Source organism: Chiloscyllium plagiosum, unplaced genomic scaffold, assembly GCF_037043375.1.
Source record: "Chiloscyllium plagiosum isolate Xiang-an unplaced genomic scaffold, Cpla_swu_hap1 HiC_scaffold_13, whole genome shotgun sequence".
In the NCBI taxonomy this organism is placed as follows: Eukaryota; Metazoa; Chordata; class Chondrichthyes; order Orectolobiformes; family Hemiscylliidae; genus Chiloscyllium; species Chiloscyllium plagiosum.
The window spans coordinates 353,591-380,825 of NW_028270151.1; the positions used below are offsets into that span (position 1 = coordinate 353,591).

Below are 27,235 nucleotides of genomic sequence, written 5' to 3' on the forward strand. Positions count from 1 at the left end.
CAATCCATGCCCCTCACGATTTTATAAACCCCTATAAGGCCACCCGTCAGCTTCCGACACTCCCTGAGAAAAGGTCGCATCCTATTTGGTGTCTCCCTATAATTCAAACCATCTAGTCCCAGGAATATCCTTGTAAATATTTTCTTCACCCTCTCAAATTTAACAACATCCTTCCAATAAAAGGTCAACCACAATTTTAGGCAGTACTGGAAAAGTGGCTTCACCAATTGCGGTCCTGTACAGCTACAATATGACATTCAAACTCCTATATTTAATTTCTCCAATCTATTTTCATAACTAAAGTTTCTCATCCCTACAAGTATTCTCCTAAGCCTCTCCTGCACTCTCTCCAAAGCATTCACATCCTCCCATAACTGGACACAATTTAGATTAGGAGACAGTGAGGTCTGCAGATGCTGGAGATCAGAGTTAAAAGAGTGGTTCTGGAAAAGCACAGCAGGTCAGGCAGCATCCGAAGAGCAGGAAGATCGACGTTAATTTTCCTGCTCCTCAGATGCTGCCTGACCTGCTGTGCTTTTTCAGCAACACACCCTCAACAATTTAGATTCCCTACAGTGTGGAAACAGGTCCTTTGGCCCAACAAGTCCACACCAACCCTCTGAAGAGAACCCACCCAGACCGAATCTCACACCCTACATTTACCAACACTGTGGGCAATTTAGCATGGCCAATTCTCCTAACCTGCACATCTTTGGATTGTGGGAGGAAACTGGAGCACCCAGAGGAAATCCACGCAGACACGGGGAGAATGTGCAAACTCCACTCAGACAGTCGTCCGAGGCAGGAATTGAACCCCTCTCTGGCAATGTGAGGCAGCAGTACTAACCACTGAGCCACAATATTCCAATAAGTGTCTTGCATAAAATTAGCATAACCTCCTTGCTCTTATACTCCATGGCCCTGTTAATAAAGCTCAACACACTGCATACTTTATGAACTGTCCTATTACCTCCAATAATTTGTGCACATTTATACCCAGGTCCCTCTGCACAGCACTCCCTCTAGAATTGTATTCCTTATTTTTTAATTGCCTTTCTATGCTATTCCTAGATCACCTTCTCTGTACTGAATTTTACCTGCCATCTTTCCAGCAACTCCACCAATTTGTCAATGTTCTTTTGAATTTATATGTATTTTCCTAATCAGTCTACTCAGAGATCTATGACGCACCTCTGGAGGAGGTGGGACTTGAGTCGGGGTCTCCTGGCTCAGGTGGTTAAGGCCACTACCACTGCTCCACAAGAGTCCTTTTGAATTTCTGACATTTTCACAGTTTACAATACTTTCAAGCTTCAAACCATTAATAATCTTTGAAATTGTGCCCTGCACATCAACATCTAGATCTCTAATAAGACATGAAAAGCAAGGATTTCAACATTAATCCCTGGGGAACTCCAAAGAAATTGTCCCCCAGCCCAAAAAAGTATCCATCGATTATTAGGCTGTTTCCTATCCCTCAGCCAATTCTGTATCCATGTTGCTATGCTCCCTTTATTCCATAAACTATAGATTTTCTGCAATAATCTTTGCAATTGATCTGTAATGCAGCCCTTTGAAAACATTATACAGTATTTCCTAGGAGAGGAGATCCCAGTAGGTATTTAAATACTTTAGCACAACTTCCTTGGGTATGAATCTGTCCAGTAAAAGCTGGGACTACTGAGCACCCCAATCCTGCTCCCCTACTTCCTCTAACCTGTCTCTGCAAATTGCTATCCAATATGGACAGTCACCTGGAACCTCAGGAGATTAGACTGTGACATACACACTTCAGACACTGTTATACTCTTACTCATTGCCACAAGATGCCTTGAAAACTCTTACAACACATAAAAAGCTCAGAGGGATGAACACATAGGCACCAACAGGCATTAGGTTTGCTTTTATTTTTATTAGCTGTTCTTCTCATTATATTTTTATTTAAATGCATAACAGATACATTGTACAAAGCATTTAGAGAAAGTACCTCAACTTGCTGGCTATTCAAAATCAGATATAAACAAAAAAAAGACAAATTTGATCCGCCATCACTGGCGAAATAAAAGAAATACAATCTGTTTTTTTGTTTTTTAAAACTTAAGTTTGGCACATTTATACCTTAATTGCTGCCACTGAATAGGATTACTGGAACAAAACACCACACAAGCAGACAAACAGCTTAAAATATCAGGTACAGGTCTAATTAGAAGAATCATGCTGTAATGAAGGAATCATAACTGCTTATACAATCGAATCAGCTCATTGTATTAAACAAAACAAACTAAGTAAAGTCTATTCATTAGGCAGATTCATTTAAACGCATAAGATTGTTTTTTTTTGTTTTTTTAACAACACTATTTGGCACTCGTGTATATCCATTGTCTCCCCTCCCTTCCCAATTCCTCCCTAACCCAAATTCAGAATCATAGATCTCAACCTGTGTTCTAAAGCACCTGTGAGCACTTGTGTATGCTTGCATGTGGACTGAACAGTGCGAGATTGTTAAACAGACAAATAAATAGCACAGTGCTACACACACTTAATAAAAAGTTATAAAAAATGATTGTCTAAAATTAAAGTTAATTTGAAAAAATTGTGGGGAGAAAAACATTTCTTTGTGAAAGCAGATTGTTGGTCTTCAGTGAGGAACTGGTATCTTTATCCTATGAAGTTAGCTTTGAATTGTTTTAATTTTACAAAAAAAAGCAAAAAAATTTGATTTGTGCTTAAAAGAACACAAAGTAATGCAGATAGCAATTTATACAGGAAGAGCCAATGTCACCCAATCTCCCCTCTCACCCATCAAATGAATTTTATACAAATGATTTAATCTTCAATAAATCGAGTGCTAGAATAAATTGAAAATCGTCAAACCCTCTCCCAGTGAGTTCAATGGAAGACGCTCTCTTGTGCCATTGAGGCGTGAGCTCCCAGTTTCTACTTTGTGTCGCAATGATCCTCACAACAACGCAGCTGCCTTCGCTGTGCAAAACAAAATACTAGGAGAATAAATACAATTTCATTTTTTTAAAACTGTCAGTTTAAGGTCACAAAATTCCGATTGGGGTGACCCAGCAGATTTCTAAGGCATTCTGCTCAGGAGTCTCTCTCTATAAATAGACACAAAGGAAAGGATAAAAATGAATAAAACAGAGAAATGTCATGCTATGTATGACGTTGGACTTGGTCCCATCTGGTTATTGCAAAGTGTCATACATGGCTCATAGACTGGAGAGTGCTTGGCTCTGTCGCTGTTCTTGGCATGCTGTGCCAGATGTTGGGGGCATTGTGAGATCCAGAATGGATAGATTCTTTATCGGACAAAGAAAGCATCATGGCATACGCCTGTAAAAAGAAGGAAAGAAAAGGGATGAGAATCAGGAAAGGAATATTTATTTGAATGGGGATCATATGACATTTCAAATAAACTTTAGTTACTTATTAGTTTTCTGCTTATTTCAATTGTTTTGTCTTCCTTGTACCTATACCCCATTTGCTCAAATTTTAAGTCTGGCCTGATTTACAATTACTTACATAATGTTAAACGTAGTAAAGCAACACAAGTTGCTTCACAAGAATATTGATCTAGCAGTTACAACTGTAATCAACAACTTGAAAAACAGCATGTGGCATGGTGTCAGGATCAAAATTCGGAAAATATTCAGTATTTTTTTCAAAATCAATGAGCTACAGCTTTCTTAAAGTTTTTAGTGGGTGTTTATTGTGCAGATTTCTTAGGGTGCTGTCAGAAAATGGGAATTGCGAATTCAGTTGCAGTATTAGACCTAAAGATTTAATCCCATGGTCATACAAGTTAGGAAGGTCACCTCCAAACAAAAACAGAACTTTCTGGAAAAAACACAGCAGGTCTGGCAGCATCTATGAAGAGAAATCAGAGTTAATGTTTCAGGTCGAATGCCCCTTCCTCAGATCCCAATTTATTTGATTAATGGTCTGATCCTACCTTACCTTAGGTTAGGTTAGGGTTGGGATTAGGGTTAAAGTTAGAGGTAACCAGACTACGACAGCATTAAGACTTGCTGGAGTATCTGCTCTGGTTGAATTGTCTCGCAGGCCTTGGTCAAGACTCTCCCTCCTGAGGGACACACCTGGCATTTTTTGCTACCTGTGTTTCTCAATCAAAACTGGGCAGGAAAATAAGTTGCATATTTTGTGTTGAGCAGACGCAATCAATCTAGCTGATTCTTCCTTACTCTATTAATTAAGCTCATTCCAAATGGATGCTGTGTAGTTGGACTAATTTATGTTAGAATCAGGGGTCTTATAAGCTTGGACTATGGAACTGTGGAACCAAAAACATTACAGCACAGAAAGAAGCCATTCAGTCCATCACATCTGCACCAAATGAATAATCCCACTTACCAGTATCTGGTCCATAGCCTTGCAGGTTATCTCAGATGCAGAACTTGGTTCCTTTTTAAATCAGTTTGAAGTTCCTTTAAAAGCACTTTGATGAGTACTTGGAATGCCAAAACATTCAAGATTATGGACCAAGTACTGGAAGGTGAGACCAGTGTAGATGTTAATCTGTGCAGACTTGATGGACTGAAGGGCCTCCTCTGCTATGTTATTCTATAATTCTGTAACGGAGACATGGGTTTCACAGGGGCAGGAATGGTTGCCTGATGTTCTAAGGTTTAGAACATTTAAAAAGAACAGGGAGGGTGGAAAAAGAGGAGGGGATGTAGCATTGCTAATCAGAGAGTGCATCACAGCTACAGAAACAAAGGTTGCTGAGGAAGGTTTGTCTACTGAGTCAGTATGGGTGGGAGTTAGGAACAGCAAGGGAACAGCCATCGCATTGGGGTTTTCTACAGACCCCCTAATAGCAGTAGAGAAATTGAAGATCTCATAGGGGGGCAGATTCTGGAAAAATGCAGAAGTAGCAGGGTTGTTGTTATGGGTGATTTCAACTTTCCCAATATCGACTGGAACCTCCTAAGTGCAGATGGTTTGGATGGAGCTGTTTTTGTCAGGTGTGTTCAGGAGGGTTTCCTTACTCAGTACGTAGCCAGACCGATGAGGGGAGAGGCCATTTTGGATTTGGTGCTCGGCAACGTGCCAGGACAGGTGTCAGATCTTGCGGTGGGAGAGCACTTTGGTGACAGTGCTCACAACTGCTTCACATTTAGCATAAGCTTAGAGAGTGAAAGGAGCAGTTACTAAGGGATGATATTTAATTGGAGAAAAGGAAATTATGACACTATCAGACAGGAGTTGGGAAGTACAGACTGGGAGCAATTGTTCCACAGAAAGGGCACAGCAGACATGTGGAAACTGTTTAAGGAGCAGTTGTTGTGCGTGATGCATGAATTTGTTCCTCTGAGACAGGTAAGAAGGGGTAAGATTAAGGAACCTTGGATGATGAGAACAGAGGAGCTTCTCATCAAAAGGAAGAAGGCAGCTTACGTAAGGTGGAGGAAGCAAGGATCTAGCACATCTTTAGAGGATTACAGGCTTGCTAGAAAGGAGCTTAGAAATGGACTGAGGAGAGCCAGGAGGGGGCGCAAAATAGGCTTGGCAAGAGGGATTAGAGAGAATCCAAAGGCGTTTTACTCATACGTGAGGAGTAAGAGAATGATCAGGGAGAAAGTTGGGCCGATCAGGGATAACGGGGGGAAAATGGGAAGCCTTCAGAAATGAGATAACGAGAATTCAGAGAAAGTATATTCCTGTCAGGGTGGAAGGAAAGGCTGGTAGGTATAGGGAATGCTGGATGATTAAACAAATTGAGGGTTTGGTTAAGAAAAAAAAGGAAGCATACGTAAGGTATAGACAGGATAGATCGAGTGAATCCTTAGAAGTGTATAAAGGCAGTAGGAGTATACTTAAGAGGGAAATCAGGAGGGCAAAAAGGGGACATGAGATAGCTTTGGCAAATAGAATAAAGGAGAATCCAAACGGTTTTTACAAATACATTAAGGACAAAAGGGTAACTAGGGAGAGAATAGGGCCCCTCAAAGATCAGCAAGGTGGCCTTTGTGTGGAGCTACAGAAAATGGAGGAGATACTATACGAGTATTTTGCATCAGTATTTACTGTGGAAAAGGATATGGAAGATACAGACTGTAGGGAAAGAGATGATGACATCTTGCAAAATGTCCATATTACAGAGGATTAAGTGCTGGATGTCTTGGAACGCATAAAGGTGGATAAATCCCCACGACCTGATCAGGTGTACCCGAGAACTCTGTGGGAAGCTAGAGAAGTGATAGCTGGGCCTCTTGCTGAGATATTTGTATCATCGATAGTCACAGGTTAGGTGCTGGAAGACTGGAGGTTGGCTAACGTGGTCCCACTGTTTAAGAAGGGCAGTAAAGACAAGCCAGGGAACTATAGACCAGTGAGCCTGGCCTCGGTGGTGGGCAAGTTGTTGGAGGAAATCCTGAGGGACAGGATGTACAGGTATTTGGAAAGGCAAGGAATGATTCGAGATAGTCAACTTGGCTTTGTGTGTGAGAAATCATGTCTCACAAACTTGATTGAGTTTTTTGAAGAAGTAACAAAGAAAATTGATGAGGGCAGAGCAGTAGATGTGATCTATATGGACTTCAGTAAGGCGTTCGACAAGGTTCCCCATTGGAGACTGATTCGCAAGGTTAGATCTCACGGAATACAGGGAGAACTAGCCATTTGGATCCAGAACTGGCTCAAAAGTAGTGGAGGGTTGTTTTTCAGACTGGAGGCCTGTGACCAGTCGAGTCCCACAAGGATCGGTGCTGGGTCCTCTACTTTTTGTCGTTTACATAAATGATTTGGATGTGAGCATAAGAGGTACAGTTAGTAAGTTTGCAGATGACATCAAAATTGGAGGTGTAGTGGACAGTAAAGAGGGTTACCTCAGATTACAACAGGATCTGGACCAGATGGGCCAATGGGCTGAGAAGTGGCAGATGGAGTTTAATTCAGATAAACACGAGGTGCTGCATTTTGATAAAGCAAATCTTAGCAGGGCTTATACACTTAATGGTAAGGTCCTCGGGAGTGTTGCTGAACAAAGAGACCTTGAAGTGCAGGTTCATAGCTCCTTGAAAGTGGAGTCACAGGTAGATAGGATCGTGAAGAAGGCATTTGGTATGCTTTCAGAGTATTGGTCAGAGTATTGAGTACAGGAGTTGGGAGGTCATGTTGTGGCTGTACAGGACATTGGTTAGGCCACTGTTTGAATAGTATGTGCAATTCTGGTCTCCTTCTATCGGAAAGATGTTGTGAAACTTGAAAGGGTTCAGAAAAGACTTAGAAGGATGTTGCCAGGGTTGGAGGATTTGAGCTACAGGGAGAGGCTGAACAGGCTGGGGCTGTTTTCCCTGGAGTGTCAGAGGCTGAGAGGTGACCTTATAGAGGTTTACAAAATTATGAGGGGCATGGATAGGATAAATAGACAAAGTCTTTTCCCTGGGGTCGGGGAGTCCAGAACTAGGGGGCATAGGTTTAGGGTGAGAGGGGAAAGATATAAAAGAGATTTAAGGGGCAACGTTTTCACACAGAAGGTGGTATGTGTATGGAATGGGCTGCCAGAGGAAGTGGTGGAGGCTGGTACAATTGCAACATTTGAAAAGCACTTGGATGGTTATATGAATAGGAAGGGTTTGGAGGGATATGGGCCGGGTGCTGGCAGGTGGGACTAGATTGGGTTGGGATATCTGGTTGGCATGGACATGTTGGACCGAAGAGTCTGTTCCATGCTGTACATCTCTATGACTCTATCTATGACTCTATACCAAAATTCGGCAGGAGCTGTGGAATGTGGCTGGTTGAAGGGAAATCCACGTTCGATATGTGGGAGGCTTTTAAAGAGAACTTGATTAGAGTTCAGGAGAGATATGTTCCTGTGAAAATGAAGGATAGAAATGGCAAGATTAGGGGACCATGGATGACAGGTGAAATTGTGAAACTAGCTAAGAGGTAAAAGGATGCTACATAACGTCTCAGCGAATGAAGGCAGATGAAGCTTTGGAATAATATCAAGAATGTAGGACCAATCTGAAATGAGGAATTAAGAGGGCTAAAAGGGGTCATGAGATATCCTTAGCGAGCAGGGTTAAGGAAAAATCCCAAAGCCTTTTATTCCTATATAAGGAGCAAGAGGGTAACTAGGGAAAGGGTTGGCCCAATCAAGGGCAAAGGAGGAAAGATATGCGTGGAGTCAGAAAAAATGGGTGAGATTCTTATTGAGTACTTTGCATCGGTATTCACCGAGGAGAGGGACAGGATGGATGCTGAGGTTAGGGATAGATGTTTGATTACTCTCGGTCAAGTCGGCATAAGGAGGGAGGAAGTGTTATGGATTCTAAAAGGCATTAAGGTGGACAAGTCCCCAAGTCCAGATTGGATCAATCCCAGGTTACTGAGGGAAGCAAGAGAGGAAATAGCTGGGGTTTTAACAGATATCTTTGAAGCATTCTTGAAAACAGGGACGGTCCCAGAGGACTGGAGAATTGCTAATGTTGTCTCCTTGTTTAAGAAGGGTGGCACGGATAATCCAGGTATTACAGACTTGTGAACCTGACATCACTGGAGAAGATGCAAAGAGATAGGATATATACCCATTTGGAAGAAAATGGGCTTTTCAGTGATAGGCAGCATGGTTTTGTGCAGGGTAGGTCAAGTCCTACAAACCTAATAGAATTCTTTGAAGAGTTGACAAAGTTGGTTGACGAGGGAAGGGATGTAAGTGTTAAATGCATGGACTTTAGTAAGGCGTTTGATAAAGTTCCCCATGATAGGCTGATGAAAAGGTGAAGTTGCCTGGGGTCCAGGGTGTTCTAGCTGGATGGACAGAGAACTGGCTGGGGAACAGGAGACAGAGTAGTAGTGGAAGGGAGCTTCTCAAAATGAAGATCTGTGACCAGTCGTGTCCCATAGGGATCCCTGCAGGGACCACTGTTGTTTATGATAGGCAGAAATGATTTAGAGGAAGATGTAGATTGTCTTATTAGTAAATTTGTGGATGACACTAAGATTAGTGGAATGGCAGGTACTGAAGGAGTCAGAGGGTACAGCAGAATGTAGATAGATTGAAGAATTGGGCAGAGAAATGGCAGATGGAGTTCAATCTGGACAAATGCAAGGTGATGCGTTTTGGAAGATGCAATTCCAGACCTAACTATACAGTAAATGTAAAAGTCCTGGGGAAAATTGATGTACAGAGAGGTCTGTGTGTTCAAGGCCATTGGTCCCTGAAGGTGGCAACACAGGTCAGTACAGCAGTCAAGAAGACATATGGCCTTCCTTCATCAGATAGGGTATTGAGTACAAGAGTTGGCAGTTGGAAAGACTTTGGTTCGACCACGTTTGGAATACTGCGTCCAGTTCTGGTCGCCACATTACCAAAAGGATGTGGATGCTTTGGAAAGGGTGCGGAGGAGGTTCATCAGGATGTTGCCTCGTATGGAGGGTGCTAGCTATGGAAGAGGTTAAGTAGATTAGGATTATTTTCATTGGAAAGGAGGAGGTTGGGGGGGACCTGATTGAGGCCTACAAAATCATGAGAAATATTGACAGGGTGGACAGCAAGAAACATTTTTCCAGAGTGGGGAACTCAATTACTCGGGGTCACAAGTTCAAGGTGAGAAGGCAAGAGTTTAGGAGATATATACGGGGAAAGTTCTTCAAACAGAGGGTGATAGGTGCCTGGAATGCGTTGCCAGCAGAGGTGGTAGGGGCGGGAATGACAGCATCATTTAAGATGTTTCTAGACAGATACATGAATGGGCAGGGGGCAGAGGGATCCAGATCCTTAGAAAATAGGTGACAGGCTTTAGATAGAGGATCTGGATCAGCGCAGACTTGGAGGGCTGAAGGGCCTGTTCCTCTGTTGTAGTGTTCTTTGTTCTTTGTTCATTTCTTTCACTACTAATTACCTGCCCAACCTGTCCCTATAAATTTTCAAATTATGTTTCCTACATTTAAATCTAATTCATTAATATAAAGCACAAACAGCAATGGACTCAAAACTAAACTCTGTGAAACATCTATGAAAATCACTTTCCATTCACAAAGATATCTACCAACTATTCCCCTTTATTTCCTGTTCAGGACAAATTTTGGATCCAACTCACCATATTCCTTGGGATCCCATGGGCTTTAATTTTTCTGATCAGTCTGCCATGTGGGATCTTGTCAATTGTATTTCTAAAATCTATATAGACAACATCTATTGTATAACCCTGATCAATCCTCGTCACTTCCTCAAGTTAGTAAAACATGACTCCTTAAAGCCATGCTAACAATTGATGGCTATTCTATGCTTCTCTCAGTATTGATTCCAGAAACTGCCCACTACTGACATCAGATTCACCAGTCTATAACTGTTTGCTCTATTCCTTGGACCCTTTTTGAATAGTTTATAACATTTACAGAGCTCTAGTCCTCTGGTATCTCATCTGCATCTAGTGAGGATTTGAAAATGATCCTCAGAGCTTCCATTATTTCCTCTCTGGCTTCTCTTAACAGCTTCGAATAAAATCCAACTGGCGCTAATGATAATTTATCTTCAAAGAGATCAGTACTTCCCTTCTGATCATACCCTTTTTTATCTAATATCTCAAACTTCTCTGGACCATCCCATTCCTTTATGAAAACAGAGACAAAACATTCATTTCAAACCCTGCCACACCTTCTGCATCTAAGCGTAAGTTACCCTGTACATCTTTGATAGGTTCAACACGGTCCTTTGTCATTCTCTTGCATTTAAAATACCGAAAATATAACTTGGGAATTCCCATGCTTTTGGATAAATAGGGAACTCCAGATTTGGCAGCGCCATGCATTTTCTTTATGGGATGTGTCTACACTGTGCTCCTTGAATCTTGTTTATGAGTGCTTCCCACTGATTCGACAATGACTTTCCTTCAAGTAGTTGTAAGTAGACCACAATTGCCAGATCACCTCACACTTTTGTAAAGTTTGCCTTCCCCCAGTCTAGTTCATTTACTCATGTTCTTTGTCTCTTTCTATAATGAAGCTAAACCTATCTGTATTATGAATCATCCGCTGCTATGTCAGACCCCTACTCAGCTTCATTTTCTAAATTGAACCTAGAATTGCTTGTTAAAGTGCTGGCAAAAAGTTGTAGAGTCATACATCATACGGCACAGAAATAGGCCTGTTCCTCGGATGCTGTCTGACCTGCTGCCTTTCCAGCACCACTCTAATCTTGACTCTGATCTCCAGCATCTGCAGTCCTCACTTTCACCTTTGGTTAAACCAGTCCACACTGACCATTATCCTAAACTAAACTAATTCCAACTGCCTGCACTTGGCCCATATCCCTCCAAACATTTCTTATTGGTGCACTTTTCTAAATGTCGAAACATTGTAACTGTACCTGCATCCATCACTTCCTCTGGATGTTCATTCCACACACAAACCATTCTCTCTGTAGAAGAATTGCATCCTATCTTTTTTAAATCTTTCTCCTGTGATGCTCTTGCTCCTGTAACAAGGTTATGTTGTCCTTATTTTTTTCTCAGGCATGCCATAAAAGCAGCAATTTTGAAAATCCCAGCTTTCAATGGGTTTTAGGGCCAGTCTGATTATAGCTAACAGATACTGCCTCAGGAAAATGGTTTTCAAGTTTTTAATAAAGACACTTGTACAATGAAAGAGGAGTGGCCAGTTCTCTCAGCTCAGTTTTACTCTGGTTTGATCTGGCTATTTACTGAAAGCAGTCAGGTAGCTGTAAAAGCTGCTGGACCCAAAGAAGCAGGTCCATGCTGATTCTCCTCTCTCTGTGACTAGTCTCCTGTCAGAACGTGTGTTTGATTTTACCTTTTATGCCAAGGGGAGTTTATGGGGATTGTTGCGAGTATTGGGAATAGCATCATTAAGTTGGGATAATCTGTTGGGTTTTCGGACAGATTAAATTATTTGGTATTCTCTTCTCTTTTGTTTGTGTTTCTTTCAGTAATTTTGTAAATAAATTCTGTTTTGTTTAAAATTATGTGGTTTGACTAGCAGCATCTTTCCTGTAATATCCACATTACATCCACTTAAAACAACCAGCAAAGTTAGGGTCTGGGCTGCTTTCTTGAAATATTTTAAGGGTGTCTGGCCTGGTCCATAACACTCCTCTCACCTTAAAAACTGGCCTTCTAGTCTTGAAATCTCCCACCCTAGGGAAAAGATCCTTGCCCTTCACCTTATCTATACCCCTCAGAATTTTATAAACTTCTATAAGTCACCTAATAACCTCTTTTACTGCAGTGAAAAAAGTCCTAGCCTAGACAGCCTCTCCTGATAACTCAAATCTTCCATTCCCGGCAACATCTTGGTAAATCTCTTCTCCATCTTAATAATATTCTTCCCATAAAGGTGACCACAACTGAACCCAGTACTCCAGAAATAAAGACAGAAATTGCTGGAAAAACTCAGCTTGTGTGGCAGCATCTGGGAAGAGAAATCAGAGTTAACGTTTCAGGTCCGGTGACCCTTCCTCAGAACGGTACTCCAGAAAAGGCCTCAATAATATCTTGCACAACCACAACATAACATCCCAACTCCAAAAGTCTCAGCAATGTAGACAGGCCAACAAGAGGTGAGGCCATACTGGATTTGGTTCTGGGTAACGAACCAGGCCAGGTGTTAGAATTAGAGGTAGGTGAGCACTTTGGGGATAGTGACCATAATTCGGTGATTTTTACACTCGTGATGGAGAGGGATAAGTGTGAACTACAGGGCAAGAATTATAGCTGGGGTAAGGGAAATTATGATGCGGTGAGGCATGACTTAGGATGTGTGGCTTGGAAAAGTAGACTCCAAGGCAAGAGTGTAAATGATATGTGGAACTTGTTCAAGGGGCAACTATTGAGTGTCCTTGATAATTATGTACCTGTCAGGCAGGAAGGAAAGGGTCGTGCGAGGGAGCCGTGGTTTAATAAGGAATTGGAATCCCTTGTTAAATGGAAGAGGGCGGCCTATCTCAAGATGAGACGTGAAGGTTCAATTGGGGCGATTGAGAGTTATAGGGTAGCCAGGAAGGACCTGAAGAGAGAGCTAAAAGCAGCAAGGAGGGGACATGAAAGGTCCTTAGTAGATAGGATTAGGGAAAACCCTAAGGCTTTCTATAGGTATGTTAGGAATAAAAGAATGACTAGGGTAGGAATAGGTCCAGTCAAGGATAGTAGGGGGAAGTTGCGTGTGGAGGCGGAAGAGATTGGGGAGACACTGAATGAATACTTTTCTTCAGTATTCACTCAGGAACAGGGCATTGTTGTCGATGAGAATACTGAGGCACAAATAAGTAGAATGGATGGCTTTGAGGTATGTAGAGAAGAGGTGTTGGAAATCCTGGAAAAGGTGAAAATAGATAAGTCCCCTGGGCCTGATGGCATTTATCCTAGGATTCTCTGGGAAGCAAGGGAGGAGATTGCAGAGCCATTGGCCTTGATTTTTATGTCCTCTTTGTCTACAGGAGTAGTCCCAGAAGACAGGAGGATAGCAAATGTGGTTCCCTTGTTCAAAAAGGGGAGTAGGGATAGCCCTAGTAACTATAGGCCGGTGAGTCTCACTTCTGTTGTGGGCAAAGTCTTAGAGAGAATTGTAAGGGATAGGATTTATGCACATCTAGATAGGAATAATGTGATCAAGGATAGTCAGCATGGTTTTGTGAAGGGCAAGTCGTGCCTCACAAACCTTATTGAATTCTTTGAAAAGGTGACGAAGGAGGTTGATGAGGGGAAAGCGGTAGATGTGGTATATATGGATTTTAGTAAGGCGTTTGATAAGGTTCCCCATGGTAGGCTACTGCACAAAATACGGAGATATGGCATTGAGGGTGAGTTGGAGGTTTGGATTAGGAATTGGCTGGATGGAAGAAGACAGAGGGTAGTAGTTGATGGCAAAGTTTCTTCATGGAGTGCCGTCACTAGCGGTGTTCCGCAAGGATCTGTTTTGGGACCATTGCTGTTTGTCATTTTTATAAATGACCTGGAAGAGGGGTTAGAAGGTTGGGTGAGCAAGTTTGCGGATGATACGAAAGTCGGAGGAGTTGTTGACAGTGAGGAAGCATGTGGCAGGTTACAGCAGGATATAGAGAAGCTGCAGAGCTGGGCAGAAAGGTGGCAGATGGAATTCAATGTAGCTAAGTGCGAGGTGATTCACTTTGGGAAGAATAACAAAAAGATGGGGTACTGGGCTAATGGTCGGATACTTGGTAGTGTGGATGAGCAGAGGGATCTTGGTGTCCATGTACACAGATCTCTGAAAGTTGCCACCCAGGTAAATAGTGCGGTGAGGAAGGCATATGGCGTACTGGCTTTTATTGGTAGAGGAATTGAGTTCCGGAGTCCTGAGGTCATGATGCAGTTGTATAAGACTCTGGTACGGCCGCATCTGGAATATTGTGTGCAGTTTTGGTCGCCATACTATAGGAAGGATGTGGAGGCATTGGAATGGGTGCAGAGGAGGTTTACCAGGATGTTGCCTGGTATGGAAGGAAAATCGTATGAGGAAAGACTGAGGCACTTGGGGCTGTTTTCACTAGAGAAAAGAAGGTTTAGGGGTGACTTGATTGAGGTGTACAAGATGATTAGGGGGTTAGATAGGGTCGACAGTATGAACCTTTTCCCGCGTATTGAGTCGGGTATTACAAGGGGGCATAGCTTTAAATTAAGGGGGGGTAGATATAGGACTGATGTTAAGGGTAGGTTCTTCACTCAGCGAGTCGTTAGTTCATGGAATGCCCTGCCAGTAACAGTGGTGGACTCTCCCTCTTTATGGGCATTTAAGAGGGCATTGGATAGGTATATGGAGGATAGTGGGTTAGTGTAGTTTAGGTGGGCTTGGATCGGCGCAACATCGAGGGCCCAAGGGCCTGTACTGCGCTGTATTCTTCTATGAAATGAAGGCAAGCATGCTAAATGCCTTCTAAACCATTTTATCAACATGTGATGCAAACTTCAAATAATTATGTACCTGAACTGCATGTCTCTTTCAAATGAAGTTCAAGAATTGTGTGGTCTGTGTCTTTTACAATTGTCGTATCTGTGTTAGAATAATTGAATCCTTACAGTGCATATGCAGGCTGTTTGGCCTATTGGGTCTTCACCAACTCTCCAAAGAGCAGCGTCTCATCCAGGCCCACCCTACTCCCATAACCCTACATTTACCATGGCCAACCCACCTAGCCTGCATAACTCTGGACACATGGGCCAATGTAGCATGACCAATCCACCTAACATGTATTTTTGGACAGTGGGAGGAAACCGGAGAACCGGGGGAGTCCCACGCAGACACGGGGAGAAGGCTGGAATTGAACCTGGGTCCCTGGTTCTTTGAGGCAGCAGTGCTAAACACTGAGCACTGCGTTTCCCACAGATATTAGGATGGTTGAAGTCCTTGATATTATTGTCCTATCATTTTTTTTAACTCAAATCTGCCCACATATGTGCTCCTCTAACTCTTTCAACTGGGATCGTTATAGTACATAACTATAACGGCACGGTGGCATAGTGGTTAGCACTGCTGCCTCACAGCGCCAGAGACCCGGGTTCAATTCCCACCTCAGGCGACCGACTGTGTGGAGTTTGCACATTCTCCCCGTGTCTGCGTGGGTTTCCTCTGGGTGCTCCGGTTTCCTCCCACAGTCCAAAAGATGTGCAGGTCAGGTGAATTGGCCATGCTAAATTGCCCGTAGTGTTAGGTAAGGGGTACATGTAGGGGTATGGGTGGGTTGCGCTTCGGCGGGGCGGTGTGGACTTGTTGGGCCGAAGGGCCTGTTTCCACACTGTAAGTAATCTAATCTAATCTAATCTAATCTAATCTAATCTAATCTAATAACTAGCAGGGTGACTGATTAGATTAAATTAGATTCCCTACAATGTGAAAACAGGTCCTTCAGCCCAACAAGTCCACACCGACTTTCTGAAGAGTAACCCACCCAGAGCCATTTCCCTACTCGACCCCTGACCAATGCAGCTAACACTATGGGCAATTGAGCATGACCAATTCAGCTGACCTGTACGTCTTTGGACTGTGGGAGGAAACCAGAGCACCTGGAGGAAACCCATGCAGACACAGGGAGAATGTACAAACTCCCGATAGTTGCCCGAGGTGGGAATTGACCCAGGTCACTGGTGCTGTGAGGCTGCAGTGCCAACCACTAAGCTACCATGCCGCCCAAAGACTGTTATCTTTATTTCTGAGCTCAACCCATATAGCCTCACTTAATGTTTCACTCAGTACATCATTCCTCCTTGGAGCTGTGATTGAATCTTTAATCAATAATGCTATGCCTCTACCTTTCTTCCACTTCTTCGCCCTCCCTGAAAACGTGATATCTAGGCATGCTGAGCTGCCATCCTGTCCCACTTTAAGCCAGGTTTTCATTTTAGTGATGATACTTCAGGAACTCTATGAACCTCGAACCTGGATTTATCTGGGGATTGCCACCTGATGTATTTCAGTAAGCCTGCCATGGTATTATCCATCAACTTGTGTCACCAAAGATCAATTTACTCCTTGAGTCTTACCTGTGACTTAGATTTCCTGTATAAGGGCTGCTTTAGGTCTTCAGCCAGGTGGGTGGTGCTGTACGTGGTCAGATCAGCCTCACTGAACTGATTTCCCTCAGTGTTTCTTGTGCTGAGGCTGTCTGTGAAGTGTCGGATGTGTTCCAGGGCTGAGACACTACCCTGAGTTTGAAGTCTCATATCCTCTTGCTTATAACTTGAAAAAGAAATAAATTGGTTGCTCAATGTTTAAACAAACAAAAGTAAGTAATAACACTTCAGTCATAGCCTTTCAAATTTTCTGCCATAACAGAATTAAACAAGCTGTTTGCTGCAGTTGAGAGTGTGGTGCTGGCAAAGCACAGCAGATCAGGCAGTATCCGAGGAGTAGGAGAATCGATGTTTCAGACATAAGCCCTTCATTAGGAGTGAGCAGTCCTCACTTTCTCCAAGGTGTTTGCTATAAAGAGTCTATTAATAAATTGTGTTTAGAAGAAAAATAGTTCTTCCCTTGATATAATGTGGAACATGTGTACTCCTTCAGTACAATGAGAGATGGGCTAGACTATTGTCCACAATGTCCAACTGCAGATCTGTTGCTGAAACAATAGAGCTCATTTTAATCTGATTCACTGGGTGAGGCCAATCTTATTCCTGCCTCATCAACTGCACCTTGGATCAAGTCAATTTCATGCTGGGGGGTAGGTTAAAATTATTCCCCAATATCTGAAAACTATTTTCCCTGTGCAACCTGAAATTTTGAGAATGAGCTAAAATAAGTTTATCTGTGTCCATTACTTCATGCTTCATTATCACTGTAGTCTAAGAGGCCAATAAACAAAAACTAGTGTACTCCCCAGGCAACAGGGAAGTCAAAAAGCTGTAAAATATTTAACTGTGAGTTACCCTAGAGTACAGTTTATGCTTCTGCTGAATGCAAATTATGTAGGGATCTGTTTGTCTTTTCATGATTTCCCCTGCTCCCCAAAGATATTAATTGGAGTGCAATTGGACACCAAGTGTCTTTCACAGATTATACCAACCTGCTGGGAGAGTCCATGCTGTTCTGCTCTGGTTTCCTCAGCTCATCATATTCAATTCCATCTTGATTTGCTCCATCCAGTTTAAAGGCAATCGGATCATTGACCGACTTTTTCACGCTGTTACATCCACCTTCTTCTTCCTCTTCTTCTAGTTCCACATCTTCCTCTTCTTCATCATCATCCAGTTCATGAGTTTTCTGGCTGGTTATGGGGGCTTTCTCCTCCTCACTGTGTCTTCCGTTGATTCTGAGGGATAAGAAAAACAAGGCATGCGTTATCTCTCGCTACAGGATTTAAAATGGAGTCTCAGCATTACTGCCACAAATAGATGATTGCACCCAGTCAAATAATTATCCAAAAAGGTTCAAAAGGATTATTTATCCTGGAATCTTTTTGTGAGGTGAAGGTCTCCTTTAAAGAGGTTTCGTTTTGAATCTTACTTATCAGTGTGGCAGGAGAAAGTGAGGACTGCAGATGCTGGAGGTCAGAGTCGAGAGTGTATTGCTGGAAAAGTAAAGCAGGTCAGGCAGCATCTGAGGAGCAGAAGAATCAACATTTCGGGCATAGGCAGGTTCTTGATGAAGGGCTTAGCCCGAAATGTCAATTCTTCTGCTCCTCAGATGCTGCCTGACTGCTGTGCTTTATTAGTGTGGTAGCCTTTCTTATCAACATGGGTGCTGAAAATTTTATTTTGCTGATGACACCAAATGCTGAATTGGGAAAAATGCAGGTAACTGCAGGAAGAAACTGTTTATGGGAGTCCGTAAACATGTGGCAAGTGATGGAATTTACTTTTCGAGAGAAAAAGAAAATCAACATAAATTCAATGGTAACATTTTAATCAAAGTAGGGCAAGAAGAAATAAAAGGGGATAGAAACAGAGACCTTTTAATTGCAGGATTACAGATGAAAAAAGTGGGCAAGTGGGATACAAGGTTTTATATATTGTGCTCTGAACACAAAAATACAGAGTGCTGTGAGCAGTTTTGGATCTGCATCGGTAAAGTAAGAAGTGAAAGATTAACAAAGAGATCAGTAATGAGAAGAGATAAATTTAGGATTATTACACAAAGTATAAAGGGAGAGATTGCTGGAATTCTTCAATTTTTTTAGTTTTGTGAAAAGGATGGCATCACCTCAGGTGACTATTGTAAACATCAATACCTTGGTACTTAATCCTATGTTGAAGGTGATATGACCATCTTTGAAACTCACTGATGGTGAGAACAAGTGGCATTGTGGATTGATTGGAGCTTACAAAAACCAATGTTATAGTTTCTAGAATGGGATGATGATCAATGCTTAAACCATGAATTGGATTTCACCCTATGATCCCATAATATTCTTTTTCAGGCAGTGACAAATGAGATTCTTTACTTTCTTTTCAGCAAGAAGTCAAAGAATCTCTTCCATGGCATTGGATTGTAATGGATGGAACACATTGCAGTTTCACATTTCTAACCCACTGTGGACAGATGATATCTGTTGAAACTTGTTACTAGGAGTAAACCATAATTGACTGGGGTTAATAGGGAAAAATAAAATAATAATTTTGATTCAAAAATTGAAGACATTTTCACCAACACTTTGGAGGCTTCTAAAGGATTAAGGTAAGCCATTTAAAAACTACTTGGCGAGCCAGCAGTCACAACAACATGGCAATTTCCAGCAGGTTATGAAAATAGAATCTGATGATTTCAGCTCAAACCATAAAAGCAGCATTATTTAAATCAAGACATTCACAAACCTTATGCCAATAATTCACAAGTGCTCAGAAATCTGATTTTCACACATTACTTTTTTTTATGAATTGTCTGTGCCTCAAATATTAACCTGTCCTTTCTGTCTTTGGATGTTGACAATGTTGTATATTTTCAATATTTCTACTCTTTCTAAGAGCTCTCTAATCTTCAGATGATTTAAAGCAAGTGATGAGTTCAATGACATTGGAGTAAACAGTGTGAATATTAACTTGCTATGTTATTTTACAATGAATTGCAACAGAATTGTAAATGTTACTTCAACTGAAGTCAATGAGCCATCGATACTTTGATGCTTTAACAAGTCCAAATTTTCAAGTAAGAGTCATACTCAGTGTGCTAACTCTGTTTTCGCTCTCCTCAGGTCTGTTGCGTTTTTTCCAGTACTTTGTTTATATTACAAGTTTACTTTTTACATATTTTCACTTCTGAAGCAGGGTCACAGGAACCAAAATGTGAACTCTGCTTTCTCTCCACAGATGCTACCAGACCTGCTGAGCTTTTCCAGCAATTTCTGATTTTGTTTCGGATTTCCAATACGCACAGTTCTTCATTTCTTGCTTACTATTTATTTACTTTGCATGCATAATTTATTTAATATAATTTTCACAATAAACTACATTGACAAGAATACACACTAAAAGATATATAATTGTGTCTGATCAGCTGTAATATACTTATCTTACTTCAGTTGGCTCGGTGGCTAGAATGCAGTTTAGAGTAGTATCAAATTTATGGACCAATTCTTGTTCTAGTTTTGGTGGACTTAGATCCTGCACTCTAAGGGACGGAAAGCAATGGCAATGTTATGAAAGTGTAGAAGTGTACTGTACCTTTAAGAGAGTGAAGTCAAGCACATAGAGTGCTGGATAATTTACAGTATAACATTTAGTCCAGCAGCAAGCACTGGCTGAGTTGCTATGAGACAAAAACAAATTCAAATTTGGCCAATCAGTTTAAATAATATCCCAAAATACCAACCTCCAATCAAGTTTGAATTTAGTATATTGACAATTTTAAAATCCAATGAAACAATCCAATGCTTTGGGATTTAATACCAGACAAAATTGAACAGTTGAGGGGAGAACTGCCAAGTCACCAACACATGCAGACTGCCTGGAGAATAGCTCTCTTAAAGGTACTTTTACCTATCAATGACCTGTGAAACAGAAACCCTAAGAAGAAGAAAACAAGACAGAAGAAGTTGGTTTTTGAAATTTGAATTTTTCTGTAAATCTTAATTGGGTGTTCTATCGAACTAGTATTGTAGAGGGGAAGGTAAAAGATAGGCTTAGATAAATGAGTTGTAAATAGTCATTAGTTAATTATTCTCTGTTAGACTTTAAAAAGAATTAAAGTTATTAATTTTTACTTTAAATAGTGATTTTTGGGATAATTCTTTGCCTCGAATTTTAGCAGACTATAGCACGGGGTGAATCTTTTCTGTGTGTTGGGTTTAACTTAGCAGAGGGGTTTACCCCATGTTGTAACAGCAATCAAAGGTTTGCCTTTTTACCAATTCACTTCTGCCGGTTTTATTTTATCAAATAATCCGTTCCTGACACATTTACTTACCATCTAAGTTATCGAGCCTGATCTCTATCAGGCAATAATGCCACTTTTACAGATATAATAAGTAACATAATAAATAGATTAAAAACAGGGGTGTAGGTTTGCTCGCTGAGCTGTAGGTTTGATATCCAGACGTTTCATTACCTGGCGAGGTAACATCATCAGTGGCGACCTCCAAGTGAAGCGAAGCTGTTGTCTCCTGCTTTCTATTTATATGTTTGTCGTGGATGGGGTTCCTGGGGTTTGTGGTGATGTCATTTCCTGTTCGTTTTCTGAGGGGTTGATAGATGGCATCTAGATCTATGTGTTTGTTTATGGCGTTGTCGTTGGAGTGCCAGGCCTCTAGGAATTCTCTGGCATGTCTTTCCTTAGCCTGTCCCAGGATAGATGTGTTGTCCCAGTCGAAATGGTGTTTTTTTTCCCTCCGTGTGTAGGGCTACGAGGGAGAGAGGGTGGTGTCTTTTTGTGGCTAGCTGGTGGCTAACTTTCTTCCTGTTTGTCCTACATAGTGTTTCTGGCAGTCCTTGCTTGGAATTTTGTAGACGACATTGGTTTTGTCCATGGGTTGTGCTGGGTCTTTTAAGTTTGTTAGTTTTTGTTTGAGAGTGTTGGTAGGTTTGTGTGCTACTAGGATTCCGAGGGGTCTTAGTAGTCTGGCTGTCATTTCTGAAACTTCGTTGATGTTTCTGGACAATTCCGGACAATTAAATAAGACGGAAGTCCAAAAAATGAAACCAGATGGGACCAACACCCCACGATTCTACGGACTACCAAAAATCCATAAACCAGGAGCCCCCCCTCAGACCCATAGTCTCACTACCCAGAACACCAGTTTACAGACTGGCCAAAGACCAACACGCAAGACTGAAATACCTCGTAGAAGAGTCACAGCACTCCATCCACTCCACCCAGGAATTCCTAAAAAAATCATCAAAAACACCAAAATAGAGGAAGACGAAACAATGATCTAATTCGATGTAACAGCACTGTTCATCTCCATCAACATCGACCTGGCAAAGGAAACACTTACCTCACTTTTAGAGGAGACCATCACACACACTCCAACCACCATCAATCACATTACCAACGAAAACATCATGAAGCTAGTGGACCTGTGCCTCACCACCCACTTCACCTTCAACAACATAGTCTACAAACAAACCAACGGCACACTCATGGGATCTCCGCTATCAGGATTCATAGCAGAAGTGGTAATGCAAAGACTAGAACAAACAGCCCTACCAACCATCAAACCAAAAATCTGGGTCCGCTACGTAGATGACACCTTTGTCATCACAAAACGAAACAAGATAGAAGAGACATTTAACATCATCAACAACACCCTCACAGACATAAAGTTCACCAAGGAGGAAGAAACCGACAACAAACTCGCATTCCTGGACGTCACAGTCGAAAGAAAGGACAACGGAGAACTACAAACCTGCGTATACAGAAAACCGACAAACACTAACCAAATACTTAACTACACCAGCAACCATCCCAACACACACAAACAAAGCTGTATCAGAACACTATTCCAACGAGCCACATCACACTGCAGCACAGACGAACTTTGGAAAACAGAGGAGAACCACTTATATAATGTATTCAAGAAGAACGGATACTCAAAAAATACAGTCCACAGATTACTCAAGAACAAACCACGACAAGCAGACCTAACACAGCCAGAAACCCTAACCACCTTACCATCTATCAAAGAAGTTTCAGAAATGACAGCCAGACTACTGAGACCCCTCAGAATCCTAGTAGCACACAAACCCACCAACACTCTCAAACAAAAACTAACAAACTTAAAAGACCCAGTGCAACCCATGGACAAAACCAACGTCATCTACAAAATTCCATGCAAGAACTGCCACAAACACTATGTAGGACAAACAGGAAGAAAGTTAGCCACCAGGATACACGAACACCAGCTAGCCACAAAAAGACACAACCCTCTCTCCCTCGTAGCCATACACACGAAGGAAAAAAAACACCATTTCGGCTAGGACAACACATCTATCCTGGGATAGGCTAAGCAAAGAACCACCTATACAACGTATTCAAGAGAATTCCTAGAGACCTGGCACTCCAACCACAATGCCATAAACAAACACATAGATCTAGATGCCATCTATCAACCCCTCAGAAAATGAACAGGAAATGACATCACCACAAACCCCAGGAACCCCATCCACGACAAACATATAAATAGAAAGCAGGAGACAACAGCTTCGCTTCACTTGAAGGTTGCCACTGATGATGTTACCTAGCCAGGTAATGAAACGTCTGGATATCAAACCTACAGCTCAGTGAGCAAACCTACACCCTAAACCTCAACCTGAGCTACAAACCTTCACAAACCTTGCAAAGATTAAAAACAGTAAACACTTATCCTTGTTTTGCTGTATAATCTCTTTTTACAAGAATAAATAAAAATAGTCTATAATTTGATTGCAATCATGTGTTGGATTTTACTCAAGAAATCATTAGACTGAGTCTCACTTTAGAGAATACAAAGGATCCAATATACTTTGAGAATTCTGTTCCAGCTCAGTGTTCTTAAGATTCATTAAATCACACTAACTATTACCAGGTGCTGGACATAACAACAGAGAGACAAATATTCACACTTTCACTTGTACACACAAACCACAAAATTATTGCAGACATTCACACTGTGATGCATGGATATGAATTGAGGTAAATGTATATGTCCAAAGGTATGGTTAAGATACCTTACATAGTAAAGATGTGCATTAACATTCACGTACTCATATTAAGAAGTTACAAATATTTTTGTCCACATCATGTAAGCTCAAACCTTTGCTGTTGACACAGAAAGCTCGATTTGGGAAATTTCCTGACTTGCAAGATCCACCTCTGTAGAAAGGCCCCCAAACGCTAAGATCTTCACTCTGGAGGAGGTAGGTGTCAAATGGGTTGGTCCCACTGATCCCAGAGACAGCCCAGTGCCAAGGTTGACTGGTTAGAAGGTGAAACTTCATTCTAGTAAGAAAGGCTATTAGACTCTCAGGCACTCATCTCTCACATGCCCTTATTACTCCCACACATCTTCATGCTACCTTCATGACAAATCACATCCCCCTTCCATCCCATGTCCCTTTATACTTTCCCTGCTAACTCATGACATTTCTTTGGCTGTTCACCCAGTATGTGTGGATTCATAAGGCACAGAGCAACAGGTGCATATGTCAATCCGGTTAGGCAAAAACAATTCACGAATCTTCATTTGGAAATAACTGTCATTTCTACAGCCCTACATAACTACCTAAAAGATGTCACTGCAGCAAAGCCATCAGCTTTCTTCAGTTGTCAAAACAGAATACCCTAATGAGGAAATGCATTTTGGAGTCTGGGCTCTCAGTCAAGCATGATGACAAGTAAGAATTCTTTCAGTAGAACTGAATGATGTCTGAGCAGTTCTACACAGGGAGAGTTTTAGCAGGTAAAGAGGAATCAAGGTCAAACTCCAGAAACAGGAGGGGCAGCAACATCTGCATTAGTAGCACCAGCTGCCCACTCCTTAGCCACATACCAATCTCTGAGATAGAGATGATGGACCCAGAGATACTGGAGGTGAGACCTCCAAAAGAGGGATGCCAAGCAGAGGATCAGTATCTTGAATATTATTGCCTCTAATTTACTTTTGAGTGTATGGATGACTTAAGTGTTATTCCTTTTCAATTTACTTTGTGCTTGGCAATGCCACAAGGTAATTAAACTGAGTAGACACGTGTGTATGGGGATTTTCAGCTTGCCATGCAGCCAATAGATTATTGGGAAGATTCCTCACATGCCATATAGTAGTGGCTCAAGAAGACCAAGTTTTTACAGCAGGTTATTTCTGCCATTTGCTTCCTGTTAGAAAAGATGTCTCCTTCCATATGAACCATTAGGATGTGGCAGTGAAATTAGCTGTCACTTCAGTCTCACCTCCAAAACCACACTCACCTCACAACCAGTTCTCTGCCTTTCCCCAAAAGATTCACTGTCTCCTTAAAGGAGCGTTAGGAGTGTTAGAAGTGGCTGGAGTGAAGAGGAATGAAGGAGAACGTTTGTTAAGGATGACTATGAGGTACCGAGGAGGCCAATGAAAAGTGGGTGAGTGTGGATTTTTGTTGTCCAGAAGGAGATGTGACAATGTATCTGATTAGATTTCTGAGGTATGCTGTCCTGCAGAACGCTGAGCAAGAGAATACTCAGGAGGTCAGAGGTGGGGTTTGATTCCAGAAATGTTCCCCTGAGGCCCTGGATCCTCTCAGTTCACTGGCTTCAGATTGGAAGCACCACACTTCTGCTGATGATGTTCTGAGCTTTTTGCATGCATTTCTGCCTGGTCAGAAAGATTTTGCTTTTTCTTCTGTCTTCGGGAAAGATTACATCATTACAGTTTCTTTGATCTGGCACCAGGACCTCAAGATAAAAGGCCAACCTCCCATCTATAGAATTGTTCTACCAGGCCCGCTGTCAAGGAAAAGCCGCCAGCATTCTCAAAGATCTAACCCACCCTGGCAATGTTTTTGTACAACTTCTACCATCGGGGAGAAGGTACAGAAGCCTGAACAGACGCACCAGCCAGTTTCAAAACAGTTTCTACCTTACTGTTGTTAGAATACTGAATGGGCTCACAAACTCCTAACATTCGCCTGTACCTGTGTTTTTGTTTTTGCTGCTGCTTACCAATTATTTACTTATCTATGCTACTTAACTCTGTGATCTGTCTGTATTGCTTGTAAGACAAAACTTTTCACTGTGCCTTGGTACATGTGACAACAAATTCAATTCAATTCAATAAAAATGATACCCTGGGAGAGGGGTTACTTTCCAGGTCTTTGCTCCATTGCCGTGGTTAATACAGCCCCAAGAATTCATGTCCAGTGAACTCATGCTGGAATTAAACAATTACAATTCTTTTCCTTTCGCAGATTTGGCATGATATCCTCACCTGTTTGACTGAGAAACATAGAAGCAGATGCTAATGCTGGAAGTGTGATAAAGAGCAAAGCCCATTCTAACAGAAATCATATTCTTGACCCACTCCAAATCCTGTCATCTCACCAGGAACTACAAGATGACAATTCCATGCAGATTCTCGACCTATCCAATCTGTCCCCTAGCGACTGGAATGCTTTGACTAAACGCTCTCTTCACCATCTAAATTCTGGGCAATATATTGACATGTCTAAACATGCAAATATAATTGCCCAGATCTCTCCCTGAAATATATGCACTTAGATGTACATAACAGGAATCCCAAAGCTTGATAGCCCCATTTTCTGCTAAGATTGGTTGGAACTCTGAACATCGTTGAGCATCACAAAAGCTGATTATTAACCCAGCAACTAATTTATAACTAATACAGCACAATCTCACTTGGTTGTAATCCTGGTAATTTAGTGAGTCTAACAACTTCATGAATCAATGTACTCTGATAAAGAGACAAATGCTAATGCATTCCGAGGTATCAGCCAGTCATAATCACATATGCCAAAGTGTAGAATTGGTGCATTAGGTGTCCTAGGCCTATGTGCTTTCTGCTGCATCAGTGAATGGGAAACTGTGCAAATGGAAATAGCAGTGAAGGAAAAATAATGATTCACTTCAATTTGTTTCTATGGTGTGCTGTAGTATAGGTTTATCAATTTAGATGTTGACCTGCCATAAGAACAATGGCAGATTGCAAGATAAATTAAGAACAAAGAACAGGGACAGGCTCTTCGATCTTCCAAGCCTGCGCCACCACATTTTGCCCTTCCATACTGACTTCACTTATAGGATCCGTATCACTCTATTCCCTCCTAATTCAGGTGCTTCTTGAATCCTGCTGTTGTGTCTGCTTCCACTACCTCCTCTGACAAAACTTCCCAGTCACAAACCAGCCTTTGTGTGAAAAAGTGGCTTCGCACATCTCTTTTCAACTTTTCCCCCTCGCACTTGAACCTGTGTCCCCTCGTAACTGACCCCACCAGCCTGGGAAAAAGCCTCATAGTTTCCACTCTATCTATGCCATTCACAATCTTATAAACCTTTATCAGGTCACCTCTCAACCTCTTCCCTTCCAGTGAAAACAAACCCAGTCAATCTAACCTGTCTTCATAGCTAAAATCCCCCGAACCAGGCAACATCCTGGTAAACCTTTTCTGTACTCTCTCCAAAGCACCCACATCCTTTTTGTAGTGTGGTGACCAGAACTGTATGCAGTATTCCAAGTGTGGCTTAACTAAAGTTCTATAAAACTACAGCATAACTTGTCTATCCGTACACTCAATGCCCCTTCCAATGAAGGCAAGCATTCCATAAGCCTTTTTTACTGCCTTATATACCTGCGATGCCACCTTCTGTGATCTGTGGATGTACACAC

General features: G+C 41.8%; 1 protein-coding gene across 11 annotated transcripts in view; it reads right to left on the minus strand.

Annotated features, from left to right (window-relative positions):
* Window positions 1-1,897: 1,897 nt before the first annotated feature.
* Window positions 1,898-27,235, minus strand: part of mecom (MDS1 and EVI1 complex locus) — a 1,207,227-nt gene continuing 1,181,889 nt past the window's right edge. For all 11 annotated transcript variants that reach the window (XM_043702880.2, XM_043702877.2, XM_043702876.2 and 8 more), the window contains 3 exons: window positions 17,516-17,761; window positions 16,494-16,689; window positions 1,898-3,345 (listed from right to left, as the gene is read on the minus strand). In XM_043702880.2, coding sequence (XP_043558815.1) covers window positions 3,211-3,345; window positions 16,494-16,689; window positions 17,516-17,761 — 577 coding nt within the window. In that variant the 3' untranslated portion in view covers window positions 1,898-3,210. The remainder of the gene's footprint in view (window positions 3,346-16,493; window positions 16,690-17,515; window positions 17,762-27,235) is intronic.